Source organism: Ranitomeya imitator, chromosome 3 (genome assembly GCF_032444005.1).
Source record: "Ranitomeya imitator isolate aRanImi1 chromosome 3, aRanImi1.pri, whole genome shotgun sequence".
NCBI lineage: Eukaryota > Metazoa > Chordata > Amphibia > Anura > Dendrobatidae > Ranitomeya > Ranitomeya imitator.
In genome coordinates, this window is record NC_091284.1 from 473,251,461 (window position 1) to 473,272,415 (window position 20,955).

The window sequence follows — 20,955 nt, forward strand, 5'->3', positions numbered from 1 at the left end:
ACCTCATCAACAGGAGATTTAGGATGATGATGGAAAACAGTACACCTCTCTGCACAGTGTCTGGGAGGCTGTGGTTGGTGCTGCCCAAAACGTTGATCACCATCAGATTAAAAAAACGGACAGACATCATCATGGATGGAAGGCGTATAACGGTTACTGAAACGAAGGATGGCTGCAGTGGTCGCTGATATTTTCTCTGTATTTTTGTACATTCTGAGTTATTTGGTTATTATTCTCACTTTTACTGATGAAAAACACTTTAGATCAGAAAATTTAGGATTTTCATTCAGTTGCATAATAATTCTATACACTAATAGTTGCCTAATAATTCTATACACAAACATTATTGTAAGGAAGACAAAACTTTACTTTTACTTTCTTAGATTTTCAGGTTTACTAACCTTTTGGATTGACTGACAGCATTGCAGATGTTAATAATAAAATGAATCAACAAAATTACAAATTGCCTAATAATTGTGCACATGGTGTATACAGTGCTTCCCCCTCTGTGATTGCTGGGTGTGAGGAGAGAGCAGGAGCTCTGCATTGCAGCTAAGAAGTTGACTTTCCCCTGTAATTGTAGCCAATACTAGTCCCAGTTATAGAGGGAAATAAAAAGAAAAATGTATTAATAGGTTCAAATCCCCCCCCCCCCCCCCCAAAGGTCTTTTGAAGACCTCATGGGGTGCGCAGTGTGTATAATAAAAAAAATTAAAAAAACACCATAAATTAAAATCATTGTTTATTTGAACAGAAAAATATATATAAAAAATATAATATAATATTTATATTGTAAAAAAGGAACCAAACAATTTTTAAGGAATGGGGAAGACAATTTAAAATGGGGGTTTTTTTTTAGCTGTTTTTTTTGTGGCCATAAAATAAATAAATAAAAAAATACAAAAATAACAAAAATGAAACCCCATGCATTGCGAAAAGAGAGGCAAAATTATTTGACTACCCGAACGACAAAACGTTTAAGAACCAATAATAGCGCACATTTGATGAAATGTGTCTGATCAGGAACTTAGAAAAGTGAACAACCAGAAGCAACATCAATACAATATGCACTGCACAGAGTATATATCATATACAGCAAGAATAATTGTACCTCTTTTTGGAGCAAATTCCACTCGGTCTCACTGACCAGACGATAACCAGAAGGAGGCACATATGCACTCTCCATAATCTGAGTGACACTGGAAAGAAGAGAAGCAGTCTCCTCCTGCTCAGGAGTCATGGCTTTAATTGCTTTCTCCTGATCTTTGGTTAACATGAATCCACTTGGCATGTGCAAAGATCCAAGGGGAGAAGTGTCAAAATTCTCAGACACAGAATCAGCTCCAACCAGTGGGCCAAAATCCGACTCATCCAGATTCCCAGCAGATTTGGCTTTGTTATTATAGCCTAGAGTTTTTGCCTGCAGCGGCCCTGATGTACCCAGGCTGTCAGTAGACTGTGCTCTCCGGAGTCCATCTTTAAATAAGTCCTCTTGTTTGCCAAAATCTTCCCCTTCATGCAATGCCAAGTCAGCATCTAAGGAATGGATTGAGCCATGAGAGCTATTCATGAGACCCTAAAAAACAAACCCAATGAGCATAATTGAATGTAGAACATATAATAAACATAATAGCTTATTCCAACACAACAAAACCAAGACAAAGTAAATAATACAGTGCATTCATACCGGTTGAAAGCCTTGAATAAAATATATCTACAGACACAGTATTTAGTTCAAAGAATTAAATAAAAGTAAAAGCCATAAAAACTTTTTAAACAAGTTAATTCTTAACATAGAAAAAGAAAAGCAAAACAGGAATTCCTAATTCTGCAGACTTCAGAGGGGAATTCATCCAGCACTACTTGCTGGCTCAACCACAAGTATGCGGGATGTTCTGGGACATAAAGGGAAAGACAAAGTCAGGAGGAATCCTAAATGCTATACCAGTAGGATTTATTACTACTGTGTCCGATTGTCATCTCAATTCGTAGTTGCACAGTTAACTGCATGTTGCCTAGGTTACTGCCACCCTGCAGAGTATCAGCGGTGGCTGGTTTCCTTTGTAAGGCGCATGCTTTCAAGGTCTGCACTGGATCCGGCCGGGTCACTGGATCCAGCCGGGTCATTGGAACCGGCCAGGTCACTGGATCCGGCCGGGTCACTGGATCCGGCCGGGTCACTGGATCCGGCCGGGTCACTGCCACTGAGGCAAAGCCTCCTCTGCCACCAACATTAGAAAGTACACAATTCAGACTAGCAGCACGACTATGCCCCTGCACAAACTGTCAATATTCAACAGCGCACCACCCCTACAAGCAGGACGCCGGTAGGATGAGAACTGCACTCCTGAGAATAATCTGTCATAAATAACAAGACACACAACATGCCTGCAAAAATGGAAAAAAAAATCTATAGTGAAAACAATCTACATTACGTACTAAGCCGTCTTTTACTGAATTTTGACTGATAAGACATAAAAACCTCTTGTCTGTGAAGGTTTGAAAGCATTTCATTGTGAGTCGCAGTTCCAGGCGCTTTTGTCTCCTCTTCCTCCATTTGTATTCCTTCTTTTCGTTCACGATTTCTTTGCTCATCTTCCTCCTGAATATTAAAAAAACTATTATTCAGGTAGCATAATTATATTGGATTATATAAATAAGAAATGTGCCAACAGCAGTTATTACAATGTGGTAGGGGGGGGAGAAGAAGTGTGACTCAGTAGGTATATATTCCTTACAATGCAAAAGAAAAAAGTTTCACGGTAGAAGTGTCCATTATGTATTTTTTTAATTTCCCAGGTCATTCATATTTTTAAATAATCCTGAAATATTGCATTTTCTTCACTTGGTCAGTAAACATAGAAGGATTACCCTTCTAGTTCTGCGTTGATTACTTTTCAGCAGTTTCATTATCCAGCATGTTGCGGACAAACAACTGCTTCCTAAAACAAAACTGCCGCAGTGACAACAGCAACATGATGTCACTAATTACGGTAACCCTAAACCCTTATTCTGCCCCATAATGTTTATATGTCTCAACAGTGAATTATAAGAAAAAAAAGGCCTTTGTCCAGATGAAAGCATTCTCTTAAACAAGCTGTTCTAAGGTGTTTTGTACAATTAAAGGTGTAATCTGGCCTACTTGCTCCCTAACTGAATGGTGAATAAGACCAGTGACACTTCTACACATACCTGCCAGCTTGTGCGCATAAGCTGCAGATATCATGCACCTGTCATAGTCTAATGATAATGGTCGCTCGCTTGTGCATGCGAACTAACAGGTATCTGTAGAAGTGAGCTCACTGGTCCCGCTCACTACCTGACACGCTGAAGTGAGCATGGCCAGTTGACTTCTGTAAGCTCTGATGATAACATATATGTAGTATAAATGCCCTGAATAAACCACACAACATAAAGAGACCAGAAAAGCAAGACATCCATACCTTTTTGAGAAGTCTGTATTTTTACATTCCTGCAAGTATAAACTATTGTAAGAAAATAGTGTATTTCGGTTTTAACTATGTGCAACGGACCTGATCTTTCTTTTTCTTTTCTTCAACCTGTCGAAGTTGCTCTGTCGTCAGTACAGCCTCCATTCGTTTCATATCCTGCATCATCAAGCGCTGGGACTCTAAAAACTGATCATTTGCTTTCTGCCATGTGTGTTTCAGCTGATTGTGCTGCTGCCTTTCCTGTTCCAGGAGATGACAAACTGTGCTCAAAAAAGCAAAAGAAGTCAATGAAAAGTTCACTGATGATGCATAAGGCAAGACAGATCATAACCATAACCAAGATAGAGCTTTTTAGTAAAGCACATCATTCTACTGTTTACCAAAAACGGAATGGGGCCTACAAAGAAAAGAACACAATACCTACACTTAAATATGGTGGAGATTCAAAGATGTTTTGGGCTTGTTCTGTTGCCTCTGGCACTGGGTGCCTTGACTATGTGAAAGGCATCATGAAATCTGAAGATTACCAAAGGATTTTGGGTCACAATGTAGTGCCCAGTGTCAGAAAGCTGGGTTTGCGTCCTAGGTCATGGTTCATCCAGCAGGACAATGACCCCAAACGTACTTCAAAAAGCACCCAGAAATGGATGGAAACAAAGCGCTGGAGAGTTTTGAAATGGCCAGCAATGAGTCCAGATCAAAATCCCATTGAACACCCATAGATAGATCTTAAAATTGTTGTTGGGAGAAGACACCCTTCAAATATGAACTAGCGCAGTTTGAAAATGAAGAGTATCCAAAAATCCAGTTGAGAGGTGTAAGAAGCTTGTTGATGTTAGAGGAAGTGATTAATTGCACTTATTAATTCCAAAGGGTATGCAACCAAATAAGATGAGGGTGCCAAGAATTTTGTCCGGCCCAATTTTTAGGTTGTGTGTGAAATTATTTCCAATTTGCCTTTTTTTCCCTCTGTTTTTTTGCGTTGTTCCAATACACACAAGGAATTAAACGTGTACAACAAAACATGTGTAAGGGTACAGTATGTGCGCACCTTGAGTACTGTATGTACTTGCACAGATTTCTGCAAGGTTTCTGTACCTCTTGGCCGCTAAAATGCTGTGGAAAAATCTGCTGCATTTTTGCATGCGTTTGTTTACTGTACATTCAATGGGTCAAAAACGCACAAAGAATTGACATGCTCTGGATTTAAACACACAGAAAATCCTGAAATGAAAAATACTGATCATATGCACAACACGCTCATCGACTTTGCTGGCATAAGGATTCCCTAGCATTTTTGGGCCAAATCCAGGGGCGGGGAAAAAAACGCATCAAACACGCACCATGTGCACACATTCTAGTTGCAATAATTTTCTGGGAGAAATAATTCATTTTTTGGAACAATTTCAAGGGTGCCAACACTTTCGGCCATGACTGTATATATAGACACATACATATACCTGTAAAATTGAGCAAAGAAAGGTGGCACTCATCGAAAGCTTCAGAAACCATAATCCTTTATTCAGACAAGGACTTCAGGTGGAAAGGAGGGCAGAGGGTGTGCGGGAGAGTGATGAGCTGGGTGACACTCACCCCTTGCCCACCGTTCTTCCTGAAGTACTTGTCTGAATAAAAGATTATTGTTTCTGAAGCTTTCGGTGAGTGAAACCTTTCTTTGTTCAATTTTACAAGTATGCTCATGTGACTTTTCTCGGTGAAGCACCATTGGAGTAAGCTACAGACTGGCGATTGTTCCAGTTCAGGAATTGCATGATTCAAATACCTCTCACACAGTTATTCACATACATATAGCTACATATGTTTGTTTTACATACACACATTTTATACTTCTCAATGCCTTGCTAAAATGCTACACCACACATACAGTGGCATGTAAATGTTGGGTACCCCTGGTCAAAATTACGGTTATCGTAAACAGTTAAGCAAGTTGAGGATGAAATGGCCTATCAATAAAGATGGCAAATTTTCTGTGTATTTTAGGCAAAACAAATATATAGTCATTTTTAACATTTTAAAAATTACAAAAAGGAAAATTGGCTGATGCAAAAGATTGGGCATCCTTGGATATTTGTGTGTGCAAATAACTTTGACCAAGGTTTCAGACCTTAATTAGCCTGTTACAGTTATGGCTTGTTCACCATCATCGTTAGGAAAGGCCTTGGCTAACCTTGTGACAAAAAACAGCAGTCATTAGTTCTTATAAGCAGCGGCCTAGCACTCTGAAAATGCAAAGCAGGAGAAGGCTATAAGAAGATAGCAAAGAGTTTTCAAGTTGCCCTTTCCTCAGTTTGAAATGTAATTAAGAAATGTCAGTTAACAGGAACAGTGGAGGTCAAGATAAGGTTTGGAAGACCAAGAAAAATTTCTGTGAGAGCTGCTCGTAGGATTGCTAGAGAGGCAAATCATAACCCCCCGCTTGTCTGCAAAAGACCTTCAGAAAGATTTAGCAGACTCTGGAGTTGTGGCACATTGTTCTAGTTGTTCAGAAGAAAACCTCACCGAAAAATTCAGGGTCAGAAGTATGGCAAAGAACATCTAAACAAGCCTGATAAATTTTGAAACAAGTCCTCTGGACTGATGAGGTAAAAACAGAATTCTTTGCCACAAGGACCAAAGGAATGTGTGGGGAAAAAAGGGCACACAATTTCAGGAAAAAAAAAGATCTTGCCAATCATTAACGCATGGAGGTGAATCAATCATAGTTTGGAGTTGTGTTGCAGCCAATGGTACAGAGAACATTTCAGGTAGAGGGAAGAATGGATTCAATGAAATGTCAACAGGTTTTTGATGCAAACATAACACCGTCTGTAAAAAAAAACAAAAAAAAACTGAAGTTGAAAAGAGGATGGCTTCTACATATTGATTATGATCCTAATCAAACGCCAAAATTCACAATAGACTACCTCAAAGGGCACAAGCTGAAGCTTTTACAATGGCACTCGCAGTCCCCCGATCTGAACATCATTGAAAATCTGTGCCTAGACCGCAAAGTAACAATGCATGCAGGAATCTCACAAAACTGAGGGATTTTCATCAATTCTTCCTTGAAAAATGTTTCCAAACAAGATGACTCTCTGTTGGCTACACAAGCTGTGATACTTTCAAAAAAGGGGTGATACTAGGTACTAACCATGCAGAGTGCCCAAACTTTAAGATCAGCCCATTTTCATTTTTGTAATTTTTAAAATGTAAAAGATGAAAATATATATATTTTTTGCCTAAAATACAAAGGAAATGTGTCATGTTTAACTTTAGCCATGTTAGAAATCATTTCATCTTCAACTTGCTTAACTGTTCACAATCATAGTAATTTTGACCAGGGGTGCCCAAACTTTTACATGTCACTGTAGTATACAGGCATTTCACACTAGTCTAATGAGAGCTCCACACAACACCAACCTTCCTGAAGTGTAAATGTACAAGATAAAACAAAGTGACAAGGTGTAGCACTGAATACCTTCGTGTAACTCCTTCCGTAACTTCTCTGCATCCTCTTGCAAGACTGACTTTTGAGTGTTCAGAACCGCAACATACATCTCTAAGTCTGTCCGGCAAGATTTTTCAGCTTCCAGGTAATGATTCAGTTCCTTCATCTAGTAAATAACATTTAAACAAAAAAAAAAAGAAGATTGTGAGTGCTTTTTATATACTGTACTAATCGGTAACATATAACTCGCAAAGCTTTGAAGTTATATCATAAGAGGTCAGAAAGTCTAAAGTCAGACCATTGGCAGCATTTGTATGATAGATGAAGGGGTCACACTTTAGAGAGATATACCCGAGATGACAAATGTGTGACCACAAAGATTTATAGTGATTTTATCCCTTGTCCACAGCATCTATGGGATGTCGGAAGAGGTTCCCCACTCTGGACTACCCTTCTATGAGCCACATTGGAGGAGGGGCTGCTGCAGAATTACAGCTCCTATACTGGTGGTCCCAACTTGTTCATGTTTTACAATACTCCCATTAAGTTTTTCCTGTAGTGACAGCAAATTATAGACTTCAAAGATAGACTGTTATGTTATTTCATAACCAACAACTTCTCACTTATTAGGCCTTTGCATAATTAACCCCTTAGCGACCGAGCCAATTTTTACAATTCTGACCACTGTCACTTTATGAGGTTATAACTCTGGAACGCTTTAACGGATCCCGCTGATTCTGAGATTGTTTTTTCGTGACATATTGTACTTCATGTTAGTGGTAACATTTCTTCGATATTACTTGCGATTTTTTATGAAAAAAACGGAAATATGGCGAAAAGTTAAAATTTTGCAATTTTCAAACTTTGTATTTTTTTGTCCTTAAATCAGAGAGATATGTCACGAAAAATAGTTAATAAATAACATTTCCCACATGTCTACTTTACATCAGCACAATTTTGGAAACAATTTTTTTTTTGTTAGGGAGTTATAAGGGTTAAAAGTTGACCAGCAATTTCTCATTTTTACAACACCATTTTTTTTTTTTTAGAGACCACATCACATTTGAAGTCATTTTGAGGGGTCTATATGATAGAAAATAACCAAGTGTGACACCATTCTAAAAACTGCACCCCTCAAGGTTCTCAAAACCACATTCAGGAACTGAAACAATGTGGAAGGAAAAAATGAACATTTAACTTTTTTTTGCAAACATTTAAATTCAGAACCATTTTTTTTCTTATTTTCACATGTGTAAAAACAGAAATGTAACCATAAATTTTGTTATGCAATTTCTCCTGAACACGCCAATACCCCATATGTGGGGGTAAACCACTTTTTGGGCGCACCGCAGAGCTTGGAAGTGAAGGAGCGCCGTTTGACTTTTTCAATGCAGAATTGGCTGGAATTGAGATCGGACGCCATGTCACGTTTAGAGAGCCCCTGATGTGCCTAAACAGTGGAAACCCCCCACAAGTGGCACCATTTTGGAAACTAGACCCCTTAAGGAACTTATCTAGATGTGTGGTGAGTAGGGTTGAGCGAAACGGGTCGAAATTGTTCAAAAGTCGCCGACTTTTGGCAAGGTCGGGTTTCATGAAACCCGACCCGACCCCAGTGGGGGGGTCGGCCATGAAGTCGGCGATCTTTTGAATCTGGAATCGGAATTCCGATCCCGATTCCCGATATGTTTAAGATATCGGGAATTGGTATCGGAATTCAGATTAAAGTGTAAAATATAGAATTAAAATAAAAAATATTGCAATACTTACCCTCTGACGCGCCCTGGTACTAACCGGCAGCCTTCCTCCTTCGAATCCGCGCTTCTAGGACCTTGCCGTGACGTCGCGGCTTGTGATTGGCCGCGCGGCCGCCCATGTGACCGCTCGCGCGGCCAATCACAAGCCGCGACGTCACCCGCGACGTCACCGAAGGTCCTGGAAGGGCTGATTCTTAGGAAGGAAGGCTGTCGGAAGGAAGCAGGGCGCTTCCGAGGGTGAGTATATACCTAATAGGAATATACTCACCCTCGGAAGCGCCCTGCTTCCTTCCGACAGCCTTCCTTCCTAAGAATCAGCCCTTCCAGGACCTTCGGTGACGTCGCGGCTTGTGATTGGCCGCGCGAGCGGTCACATGGGCGGCCGCGCGGCCAATCACAAGCCGCGACGTCACCCGCGACGTCACCGAAGGTCCTGGAAGGCTGATTCTAAGGAAGGAAGGTTCCCGGTTAGTACCAGGGCGCGTCAGAGGGTAAGTATAAGGATATTTTTTATTTTAATTCTATATTTTACACTTAAATATGGATCCCAGGGCCTGAAGGAGAGTTTCCGCTCCTTCAGACCATGGGAACCATGGAAACCCAATGCACTGCATTGGGTTTCGAGTTTCGGCCGACCCCGACTTTTTTATAGGATCGGCCGATTTCACTCGACCCGACTTTTCCAAAAGTCGGGTTTCGTGAAACCCGACCCGATCCTATAAAAGTGAAGGTCGCTCAACCCTAGTGGTGAGCACTTTGAACCCCCAAGTGCTTCACAAAAGTTTATAACGTAGAGCCGTGAAAATAAAAAAATAAAAAATCACATTTTTTCTACAAAAATGATATTTTTGCCCACAAATTCTTATTTTCACAAGGGTAATAGGAGAAATTAGACCACAAAAGTTGTTGTGCAATTTCTCCTGAGTACGTCGATACCCCATATGTGGGGGTAAACCACTTTTTGGGCGCACCGCAGAGCTTGGAAGTGAAGGAGCGCCTTTTGACTTTTTCAATGCAGAATTGGCTGGAATTGAGATCGGACGCCATGTTGCGTTTGGAGAGCCCCTCATGTGCCTAAACAGTGGAAACCCCCCACAAGTGACACCATTTTGTAAACTAGACCCCTTAAGGAACTTATCTAGATGTGTGGTGAGCACTTTGAACCCCCAAGTGCTTCACAGAAGTTTATAACGTTGAGCCGTGAAAATAAAAAAATCGCATTTTTTCTACAAAAATGATCTTTTGCCCCCAAATTTTTATTTTCACAAGGGTAACAGGAGAAATTAGACCACAAAAGTTGTAGTGCAATTTCTCCTGAGTACGTCGATACCCAATATGTGGGGGTAAACCACTGTTTGGGCGCACCGCAGAGCTTGGAAGAGAAGGAGTGCTGTTTTACTTTTTCAATGTAGAATTGTCTGGAATTGAGATCGGACGCCATGTCGCGTTTGGAGAGCCCCTGATGTGCCTAAACAGTGGAAACCCCCCACAAGTGACACCATTTTGTAAACTAGACCCCTTAAGGAACTTATTTAGATGTGTGGTGAGAACTTTGAATGCCCAAGTGCTTCACAGAAGTTTAGAATGCAGAGTCGTGAAAATAAAAAATATCTTTTTTTTCCACAAAAAATATATTGTAGCCCCCAAGTTTTTATTTTCACAAGGGTAATAGGAGAAATTAGACCACTAAAGTTGTTGTTCAATTTATCCTGAGTACGCTGATGCCCCATATGTGGGGGTAAACCACTGTCTGGGCGCACGGCAGAGCTCGGAAAGGAAGGAGCGCCGTTTTGGAATGCAGACTTAGATAGAATGGTCTGTGGGCGTTATGTTGCGTTTGCAGAGCCCCTGATGTACCTAAACAGTAGTAACCCCCCACAAGTGACCCCATTTTGGAAACTAGACCCCCCCAAGGAACTTATATAGATATGTGGTGAGAACTTTCAATGCCCAAGTGCTTCACAGAAGTTTATAATGCAGAGTCGTGAAAATAAAAAATATTTTTTTTTTTCCACAAAAAAGATTTTGTAGCCCCAAGTTTTTATTTTTACAAGGGTAACAGGAGAAATTGGACCCCAAAAGTTGTTGTCCAATTTATCCCGAGTACGCTGATGCCCCATATGTGGGGGTAACGCACTGTTTGGGCGCACAGCAGAGCTCAGAAGGGAGGGAGCACCATTTGACTTTTTGAGCGCAAAATTGGCTGTCATGTTTGGAGACCCCCTGATGTACCTAAACAGTGGAAACCCCCCAATTCTAACTCCAACCCTAATCCAAACACACCCCTAACCCTAATTCCAACCCGATCCATAATCCTAATCACAACCCCAACGATAATCACAACCCTTACCCCAAAACAACCCGAATGTCAACCCTAACCATAACCCTAATCAAAACCCTAAATCCAACACACCCCTAATCCAAATCTCAACCCTAACCTCAAACCTAACCCTAATCCCAATACACCCCTAGTCCCAACCCTAACCTTAACCCTAATCCCAAACCTATCCCTAATCCCAAGCGTAACCCTAATGCCAACCCTAATCCAAACCCTAACCCTAATCCCAACTCTAACCCTAACTTTAGCCGCAACCCTAGCCCTAACTTTAGCCGCAACCCTAGCCCTAACTTTAGCCCCAACCCTAGCCCTAACCCTAAATTTAGCCCCAACCCTAACCCTACCTTTAGCTCCAACCCTAACCCTAACTTTAGCCCCAACCCTAAGGCTACTTTCACACTTGCGTCGTTTGGCATCCGTCGTAATCCCTCGTTTTGGACAAAAAAACGGATCCTGCAAATGTGCCCGCAGGATGCGTTTTTTGCCCATAGACTTGTATTGCCGACGGATCGCGACGTGCACTGGATCAGTTGTGTTTTGGGGGACCGTCGGCACAAAAAATCGTTCAATGTAACGTTTTTGTGTACATTGCGTCCGCCATTTCCGACCGCGCATGCATGGCCGTAACTCCGCCCCTCCTCCCCAGGACATAGATTGGGCAGCGGATGCGTTGAAAAACTGCATCCGCTGCCCACGTTGTGCACAATTTTCACAACGTGCGTCGGTATGTCGGGCCGACGCATTGTGACGGCCCCGTACCGTCGCAAGTGTGAAAGAAGCCTAACCCTATATTTAGCCCCAACCCTAACCCTAAATTTAGCCCTAACCCTAGCCCTAATTTTAGCCCCAACTGCTTTCTCCTGCCGGCCGGCAGATGGCGGGCGCACTGCGCATGCGCCCGCCATTTTGTTTCCCAAAGAAGACGCCGGCGGGCAGGAGAGGACGCAGGAGGACCCAGGGACACCGGTAAGTATAATAGGGTCCCCGAATCTCCCTATTTCTCTGTCCTCTGATGTGCGATCACATCAGAGGACAGAGAATTACACACCACTTTTTTGCGATCGCTGGTAAACAGTTAATTACCGGCGATCGCAAAACAGGCGTCGGTATAACCGACCCCGATCATGTTCTTTGGGGTCTCGGCTACCCCCGGCAGCCAAGACCCCAAAGATCCTCCCAGTGCCGGCCGGCGGGCGCACTGCGCCCGCCATTTTTTGGCCGGAAAAAGATGGCGGCGCCCATCGGGAGCCACGAGGAGCACCGGGGGAGACAGGTGAGTATTGGGGGGCTATCTGGGACCCCATTTCTCTGTCCTCTGATGTGCGATCACATCGGAGGACAGAGAAATTCAAAGGGAAATCGCTTTTTTTTTTTTATATCGCTGGTAAACGGTTAATTACCGGCGATTGCAAAAGCGGGGTCGGTAAAAAAAACCCCGAATCATGTTCTCTGGGGTCTTGGCTACCCCCGGCAGCCGAGACCCCGGAGAAAATTGGACTCTGGGGGGCGCTATTTACTTTTTCCACAGCGCCGTTAATTAACGGCGCTGTGGTTTAAGTACCCTTAACTGCCGCCGTTAAAAGGCGTATCGGCGGTCGTTAAGGGGTTAAACCAAAGTTTATTTACTAATAGCTGATGATCAGGGGTCCGAACTGAACCCACATGAGATGGGTTTACCATGAATGGAGTTATGAATTACGGTATGTCAATCAAAGGCTTAAATCATTTGAGCACTGACAGTGACCCCCTTTGAGCAGGGAGTTGAAACTAGCTATCCCAAGATAAATCAAACATTGTTTGTGTAGAGTAATTCTAAGGCTATGTGCACACGTTCAGGTTTTTTCGCGGTAAAAACGCTATAAAAACTCATTAAAAACGCATACATTATGCATCCTATCATTTAGAATGCATTCTGCATGCTTTGTTCACATGATGCGTTTTTTTCGCGAAAAAAAACGCATCGCCGTATAAAAAGCAGCATGTTCATTATTTTTGCGGATTTTCGGCGTTTTTCCCGCTATTCTATGCATTTGGGAAAAGACGCGTCAAAAACTCGTCAAAACGCATGAAAAAACGTGAAAAAAACGCATGTGGATTTCTGGCAGAAATATCCGGTTTTTGTCAGCAAAAATTTCTGCAAGAAATCCTAACGTGTGCACATACCCTAATTGTGCACTCCTGATAAAAAAAAAGAGGTCTATCTGACTTAAAGGGAACCTGTTATCACAAAAAACACTATTAACCTGTATATAATGGGTTAATCTGCAAGTTAACCTGCCGGGCTCCAGCAATTAGCCAAATGCTGCAGGGAGAAAATGAACCCTGACTGACAGTCACTCTGCATTGGAGCCGGCTGTCAGTCAGTCCCGGGGCGCAGTAACAGTTCCCGCTCTGTATACTCAGAGCAGTAACTGAACCAGCGCCGCTGCCATCCCCGTAACTAAAACCGAATGCTGCTGGAGGGAATAAAGTTAATAATTTTCTACCCGTAGTGTTCGGGTAATTGCGGCCACCGTGCAGGTTAATAATTTAACCTGCAGATTAATCCTATATCTGCAGGTTAACACAGTTTTTATAAAGAAAATCAATATTTTAAGGTTATCTTTATAATAATCCGAGTTTGTCACAATTCATTGATATATCCAGGATCAGCGAACATTGTCATATTGGAAAAATCATAAAAGTGATGGTAGCTGGCAGACAACAAGAATACAGTATCTTCCTGAATTATGAATATTATGACGCAGAGTAGGAATTCGGGACAAAACTTGTGTTTCATCACATATAATCAGCCATCCTCCAGTTATCTCAGCTGAGATATGGCGTTCTCCTCTGCCAGAAGTGCTCCTGGATCCAATTCTTAAGACGTGTCTGTATTGTATCCCGTTTATTAAATACTGTTTTTGCCTGTATACATGTCCTGTAATTTTTCCATCTTTTGTAAGTTTTATAAACGCTGTGTACTTTTTTATATTAAGTCTAAAATTTGAGATATTTAGAGCAGCAAGGAACAAACTTACTCACAAACCCCGAGAAGGGTGAATATAGATTGGTTGTGTATGCCATAATGCAAGAAAAGTACCCATCAAGTGCTCGGGAAAGCTAGGTAATGTGTATGCTAGTCTGTGACCCAGTGCAGGCGTTCCGATGGCCTATCAAAACGATGAGAAGTGGCAGTGAAAAGTGTTGCGTGCACTTAGCTCGTTGGACAAGTGGTGTGGAAAGTGGAGTCCCCTTATATAGTAGCAACCAAGAAAGGGATCATCTGCCAAACTCTTTATGTAAGCATTGCATTGATACCCATATGATTTGGATACCAAAATATTTGGCTTTTGCTTGCACCTTAGATGCCTCAAGCTCTTTTATCTTCTCTTCGGATTCCAAAAGCTTCTCCTTTAATGCACCAATCTCCTTTTCCATGGGCATGACTACAGATCGCAACTTTTCGGCATCTTCTTGAGCCTGTTTTTAAAAGACATAATTTATCATTTCTACAATAAGCATTATACCATGAACTGCTCAGGATTAATTACATACTGAATATAGCAAGTTAGCATTATTCATAGTATATTACATGGAGATTTGAGATATACGGTGGTGCTACTAAAGGGCTTCAGCAGATCTTCTGACTTTACCATGCAGGACAATGCGGTATTTGTATTAGTTATGGTCTCTTCTTTCGTTTTCTTCTTTTACTCTAATTTTCGGCTATTCTGGTGACTACTGATAAAATTAGTCTCTCGCAGATTCAGCTTTCAATCATTTTAGGTTCAATGGTCAATGTGGAACAAAGGAATACAGTAACTTGTGTAAGCAGTCTATTTCACACTTGGACAACTTGTGCCATCAAGTGAGGCCAGAAATCTAAGGCATTAAGTGACATGCAAATGAAAAGGTAATTGTTCTGCTGCAGTCTTTCACATTTTTTTTCTGGTGATCTGAAAACTTGATTCTACTGGTTTCTACACTGCCAAACTGGTAATGAAATCCTGTAAGACCAGCATGGCTGAAAAATGTTTAGAGGACAAAACAATTAGAGAGCTGGAAGATATCCAGTTAAAAAAAGGAAAGGTATAGAACGTCAAACACGTCATTACCAGCAAAAGGTTCTATATCAGTACATCTATATATGAAAGGCAATTTGACAATTTCCCATCATGGCCAATATTTTTTCTACAACTTCTTTTCCATCGCCTCTTTAACCCCTGACTTTGGACATACCCTGTACTTCATGGAAGGATTGATATCCTTTACTTTGGACGTACTGGGTATGCAATGGCTAAAATGTGGCACCATGTTGGGAGGAGGTCAATGTAATTGAATAATAAGGCTAGAAGCTTATTTTATGCTGTTGGCAGTTTTCCAGATTTGTCCCTCAATATTGTGTTCTGCAGTGACGTTCAATTTTGCAAGAAAAAAAAATAACACATTTTAATAAGCTTACAGCTTAGCACAACAACAAAAAATGAAAAAGTGAAAATGTTCATACCTTCTTCATGTCATTTTCCAGGTTTTCCTCTTGGTGACCTTCAGAAAGTCGCCTTCTAAGTTCTGCAATCTCCCGTTCCACAGACTCCCTGTACTGGCCCCACTGGCCTCGTTCCTGCTCCAATCTGCGATGAAACTGAAGTTCATATTCTCGCAGCGTCTCTATTAAAATACAGAAAAAAAAACATGATACGACAAACATGAAAATAAACATAAGTTTGTGACATTTTCCAGTATGAGGTCTGACATAGAAAAAAAAAAATGATACAAAAGTTATATTTACATAAATTATAATATAGCATTTTACATCAGCAGCAATAGTTACAGTAATACCCACCAACAGCTCTGGTAGCAGGATTGAGGCATCTAAACAATTGTAGAAGTTTTAAGGTACCGTCACACATAACGATATCGTTAACGATATCGTTGCTTTTTGTGACGTAGCAACGATATCGTTAAGGAAATCGTTATGTGTGACAGCGACCAACGATCAGGCCCCTGCTGGGAGATCGTTGGTCGCTGAGGAAAGTCCAGCACTTTATTTCGTTGCTGGATCTCCCGCTGACATCGCTGGATCGGCGTGTGTGACGCCGATCCAGCGATGTCTTCACTGGTAACCAGGGTAAACATCGGGTTACTAAGCGCAGGGCCCCGCTTAGTAACCCGATGTTTACCCTGGTTACCAGCGTAAACGTTAAAAAAACAAACATTACATACTTACCTTCGGCTGTCTGTCCCCGGCGCTCTGCTTCTCTGCACTCCTCCTGCATCCTGTGTCAGCGCCGGTCAGTCGGAAAGCACAGCGGTGACGTCACCGCTCTGCTTTCCGGCTGACCGGCGCTGACAGTGCAGAGGAAAGCAGAGCGCCGGAGGACAGACAGCTGAAGGTAAGTATGTAGTGTTTGTTTTTTTAACGTTTACGCTGGTAACCAGGGTAAACATCGGGTTACTACGCGCGGCCCTGCGCTTAGTAACCCGATGTTTACGCTGGTTACCGGGGACCTCGGGATCGTTGGTCGCTGGAGAGCTGTCTGTGTGACAGCTCTCCAGCGACCACACAGCGACGCTGCAGCGATCGACATCGTTGTCGGTATCGCTGCAGCGTCGCTTAGTGTGACGGTACCCTTAAGCAGAAGCTTATCTTCAGATGGAAAGTTGACAAAAGGCACAGATAACACTGGACTGAGTGATAGGAGAGCGGCCTAGATATTCCAATCGCAGAAATTCTAGTAAAGTCATATTGTAATCCGTTATCCTTCATTTACCTGTATCTCTACACACTATGCAGCACTGGCTCTTGTTTCTTTACAGTTCTTTGTGCCCAATAGTATTTATAGCTGCCGCATGTATTATTTATTATTCTTTGCTTATATTGCGATATCATATTCTTTAGCAGTTATCATCACTGTCCCCATAGGGACAGACCTCATCTGTTTCAGCATTTTCACATGGTAAAAACTGAACAGACGCCTTTTAAATGAGGAGCCATCTGTACCATACCTTTCATGATAGCCTGGAGAGAAGCCACCTCTTCCTGCCATTGTTTTTTCACTTCATCAATGGCTTCTTGCTTAGTGTTCTCAGACACTGTAGCTATAGCTTTGATGTTCTCCATCTCAGCTTGGGCTTGGGAGAGCTGGAGGTTCAACTGGGCGATCTCTTCTTGCGATGCTTGGACAGCTGCATGTTGCCGTTTTAGGTCTTCTGCACAGGAGGAGGAAGTCAACATGTCTTACAATCTGAAGACCGAATAAAATATTTGCACAAATACAGCCATCCAATAACAGAAACGAGTGTATTTGCAAAGAAAATTTCAGCACAGATGCACTAGTTTCTATTATATAACTATTTGCAAATTTCCTGATATAAAAGTGCAGGCAAGCATTTCATTAAATTGCGTAGATGCCTGGCACAGTAACAGTACAGTAGTTATAAGATAATGGAACTTTAACATCTTCCATTTAATCTCCCATAATACACCATGCTCTGGGAAGAATATCCTGCAAATTGTTTCTACTTTCAGGTCTGTATAAGGCATATGCAGCACTGTGTATTTTTATAGGGTTACTGAGTGATTTAAACTACTAAAGGGCTTATCCAGAACTATTTTTTTTTTTTACTAAGGGCTTAAAAACCAACAGGCAGGTAGTTGCTAACAGAGGTAACTACCTTCTTGTTCTACCAGCTCAGAGCAGTCACGACCGCTCCTGTCGGTGATTCAGCTGCTCCATGTCAATAGAACAGCTTTCCTTCTCTAGGCTGCTATTGACGGTCCGTGACTGCCGACGTCATGCGGATAGACAGCCAACACTGCAGTTTCACAGCTGGCTCCCCGATGACTATCTGCATTGAGCCGGCAGTCACTCAGCATGACATCAGCAGTCATGGCCTGTCAACAGAGCAGTGCGGAGCGGAAGAGAAGCCACTTCTTTGTTGAGATGTCAGCCAAGCCGCTGAATCACCCACAGGAGCGGTCTGACTGCACTGTGCTGACAGGGATCAGCACCGGGCAACAATATGACAGGTAAAGTCACAATTGTATAAATCACATTATACACTGCTCAAAAAAATAAAGGGAACAATAAAATCCCACGTCCTAGATATCACTGAATGAAATATTCCGGTTGCAAATCTTTATTCATTACATAGTGGAATGCATTGAGAACAATAAAACCTAAGAATGATGAATGTAAATCACAACTACCGTATTTTCTGGTGTATAAGACGACTGGGCGTATAAGGCGACCCCCAACTTTTCCATATAAAATATGGAATTTGGGATATGCCCGCTGTATAAGAAGGGGGTCATCTTATACGCCCAGTCATCTTATACGGCGTGTGGTTCCCAGGGTCTGGAGGAGAGGAGACACTCCTTCAGGCCCTGGGATCCATATTCATGTAAAAAATAAAGAATAAAAAATATGGATATACTCACCCCTCCGACGGACCCTGGCTCTCAGCGCTGCAAGCGTCTGCCTCCGTTCCTAAGATTGCAGTGAGTGAAGGACCTTCGATGACGTCGCGGTCAGGTGACTGGTCACCTGACTGCTCATGTGACCGCGACGTCATCGAAGGTCCTTCACTCACTGCATTCTTAGGAACGGAGGCAGACACTTGCAGCGCTGAGAGCCAGGGTCCTTCGGAGGGGTGAGTATATCCATATTTTTTATTTTTATTCTTTATTTTTTACATGAATATGGATCCCAGGGCCTGAAGGAGAGTCTCCTCTCCTTCAGACCCTGGGAACCATCCAGGATCGCTCCGTGCACCCGTACCCGGCGTATATGACGATCCCCGACTTTTGGGACAATTTTTAGGGGTTAAAAAGTCGTCTTATACGCCGGAGAATACGGTAATATCCCACGGAGGCCTGGAGTTGCAATAATGCTCAAAATCAAAGTGAAAAATTAAATTGCAGGCTGACTCAACTTCAGTGGATATGCCTCAAGACGAGAAAATGATGCTCAATAGTGTATGGCCTGCACATGCCTGTATGACCTCCCTACAAGGCCTGGGCATGCCCCTGATGAGGCAGCGGATGATCTCCTGAGGGATCTCCTCCCAGACCTGGACTAAAGCATCCGCCAACTCCGGGACAGTCTGTGGTGCAACGTGACGTTGGTGGATGGTGCGAGACATGATGTCCCAGATGTGTTCAATCGGATGTGTGCAAAACTGTAAAGCGCTGCGGAATATGTTAGCGCTATACAAAAATAAAGATTATTTCTTTATTATTTATTATTATTTAGGTCTGGGGAACGGGCGGGCCAGTACATAGCTTCTGCATTAGGAGGAACCCAGGGCCAACCGCACCGGCATATGCTCTCACAAGGGGTCTGAGGCTCTCATCTTAGTACCTAATGGCAGGCAGGCTACCTCTGGCAAGCATATGGAGGGCTGTGCGGCTCTCCAAAGAAATGCCACCCCACACCATTACTAACCCACTGCCATGCTGAAGGATTTTGCAGGCAGCAGATCGCTCTCCACGGCGTCTCCAGACTCGGTCACATGTGCTCAGTGTGAACCTGCTTTCATCTGTGAAGGGCACAGGGCGCCAGTGACGAATTTGCCAATCCTGGTGTTCTGTGGCAAATGCCAAGCGTCCTGCACGGTGTTGGACTGTCAGCACAACCCCCATCTGTGAACATTGGACACTTAGAACATCCTCATCGAGTCGGTTTCTAGCGATTTGTGCAGACACATGCACATTTGTGGCCGGCTGGAGGTCATTTTGCAGGGCTCTGGCAGTGCAACTCCTGTTCATCCTTGCACAAAGGCTGAGGTAGCGGTCCTGCTGCTGGGTTGTTGTCCTCCTACAGCCCCCTCCACATCTCCTGGTGTACTGGCCTGTCTCCTAATAGCGCCTCCAGCCTCTGGACACTACGCTGAAAGACACAGCAAACCTTCTTGCCACAGGTCGCATTGATGTGGCATCGTGGATGAGCTGCACTACCTGAGCCACTTGTGTGGGTTGTAAAGTCCGTCTCATGCTACCACGGGTGTGAAAGCACAACCAACATTCAAAAGTGAACAAAACCTCAGCCAGAAAGCATTAGTACTGAGATGTGGTCTGTGGTCCCCACCTACAGAACCACTCCTTTATTGAGTGTGTCTTGATAATTGCCAATAATTTCCATCTGTTGTCTATTCCATTTGCACAACAGCATGTGAAATTGATTGTCAAACAGTGTTGCATCCTAAGTGGACAGTATGATTTCACAGAAGTTTGATTTACTTGGAGTTATATTCTGTTGTTTAAGTGTTCCCTTTATTTTTTTGAGCAGTGTATATTCAATAAAGTAACAGGATAATCCTAGCCTAAGATGAAAAGTAAAACATCTAAAAAAAATTAAAAAGAAAAAAAGAAATGGAAAAATGTTCGTGCAACAAAGTATAAAAAAAAGCCAATTACAAGATTAACTAAACTCTGCGCATATTCGATTTGGCTGAAACAACTTTAACAACTCTTAACTTTAAAAAAAACAAACAAATGTACTTTGTTAACTATAACGTAACACACAAAAGTTGGCAAGTCTATTTTGACCAGTTTCATACAAGCTGGCCGTAACGTGGGCCCCGAAATGTGCCTACTGTACACAATGCTACTAACCAAAGAGATACAAAGTATCAGAACACACCACTCAAAAATAGTATAAAAAGATACCAACTTTTATTAAGAATACATACATGTTTTAAAAAAAAGAAAAGAAAGTAACAGCGATCAATACATAATAAGGGGAAGGATGATACCCGAGTAAGGTGCACACAGACCAGAGAATGAGGAAAAAGTAACAGGGGCATGGGGATGGCAAAGATATCCATACTATACCAGCTTCATAATAACAAGCCTAAAAAGGTTAACCATATTTGCCCAAGATGAAAAGTGCAAGTGCATAGCAGTTGGTAATATTATTAGCAGCACATACCCATGAAATCCACCTGTCCTCAGTCTCGCAAAAAGCCCCGACGCGC

General features: G+C 42.4%; 1 protein-coding gene across 1 annotated transcript in view; it reads right to left on the reverse strand.

The window, feature by feature from the left end:
* Positions 1-20,955, reverse strand: part of RABEP1 (rabaptin, RAB GTPase binding effector protein 1) — a 93,955-nt gene that overhangs the window by 38,761 nt on the left and 34,239 nt on the right. Inside the window, exons 3-9 of the mRNA XM_069757488.1 lie at positions 16,984-17,187; positions 15,485-15,645; positions 14,338-14,457; positions 6,931-7,066; positions 3,534-3,712; positions 2,483-2,602; positions 1,112-1,576 (exon numbers count right to left, since the gene is read on the reverse strand). Coding sequence (XP_069613589.1) covers positions 1,112-1,576; positions 2,483-2,602; positions 3,534-3,712; positions 6,931-7,066; positions 14,338-14,457; positions 15,485-15,645; positions 16,984-17,187 — 1,385 coding nt within the window. The remainder of the gene's footprint in view (positions 1-1,111; positions 1,577-2,482; positions 2,603-3,533; positions 3,713-6,930; positions 7,067-14,337; positions 14,458-15,484; positions 15,646-16,983; positions 17,188-20,955) is intronic.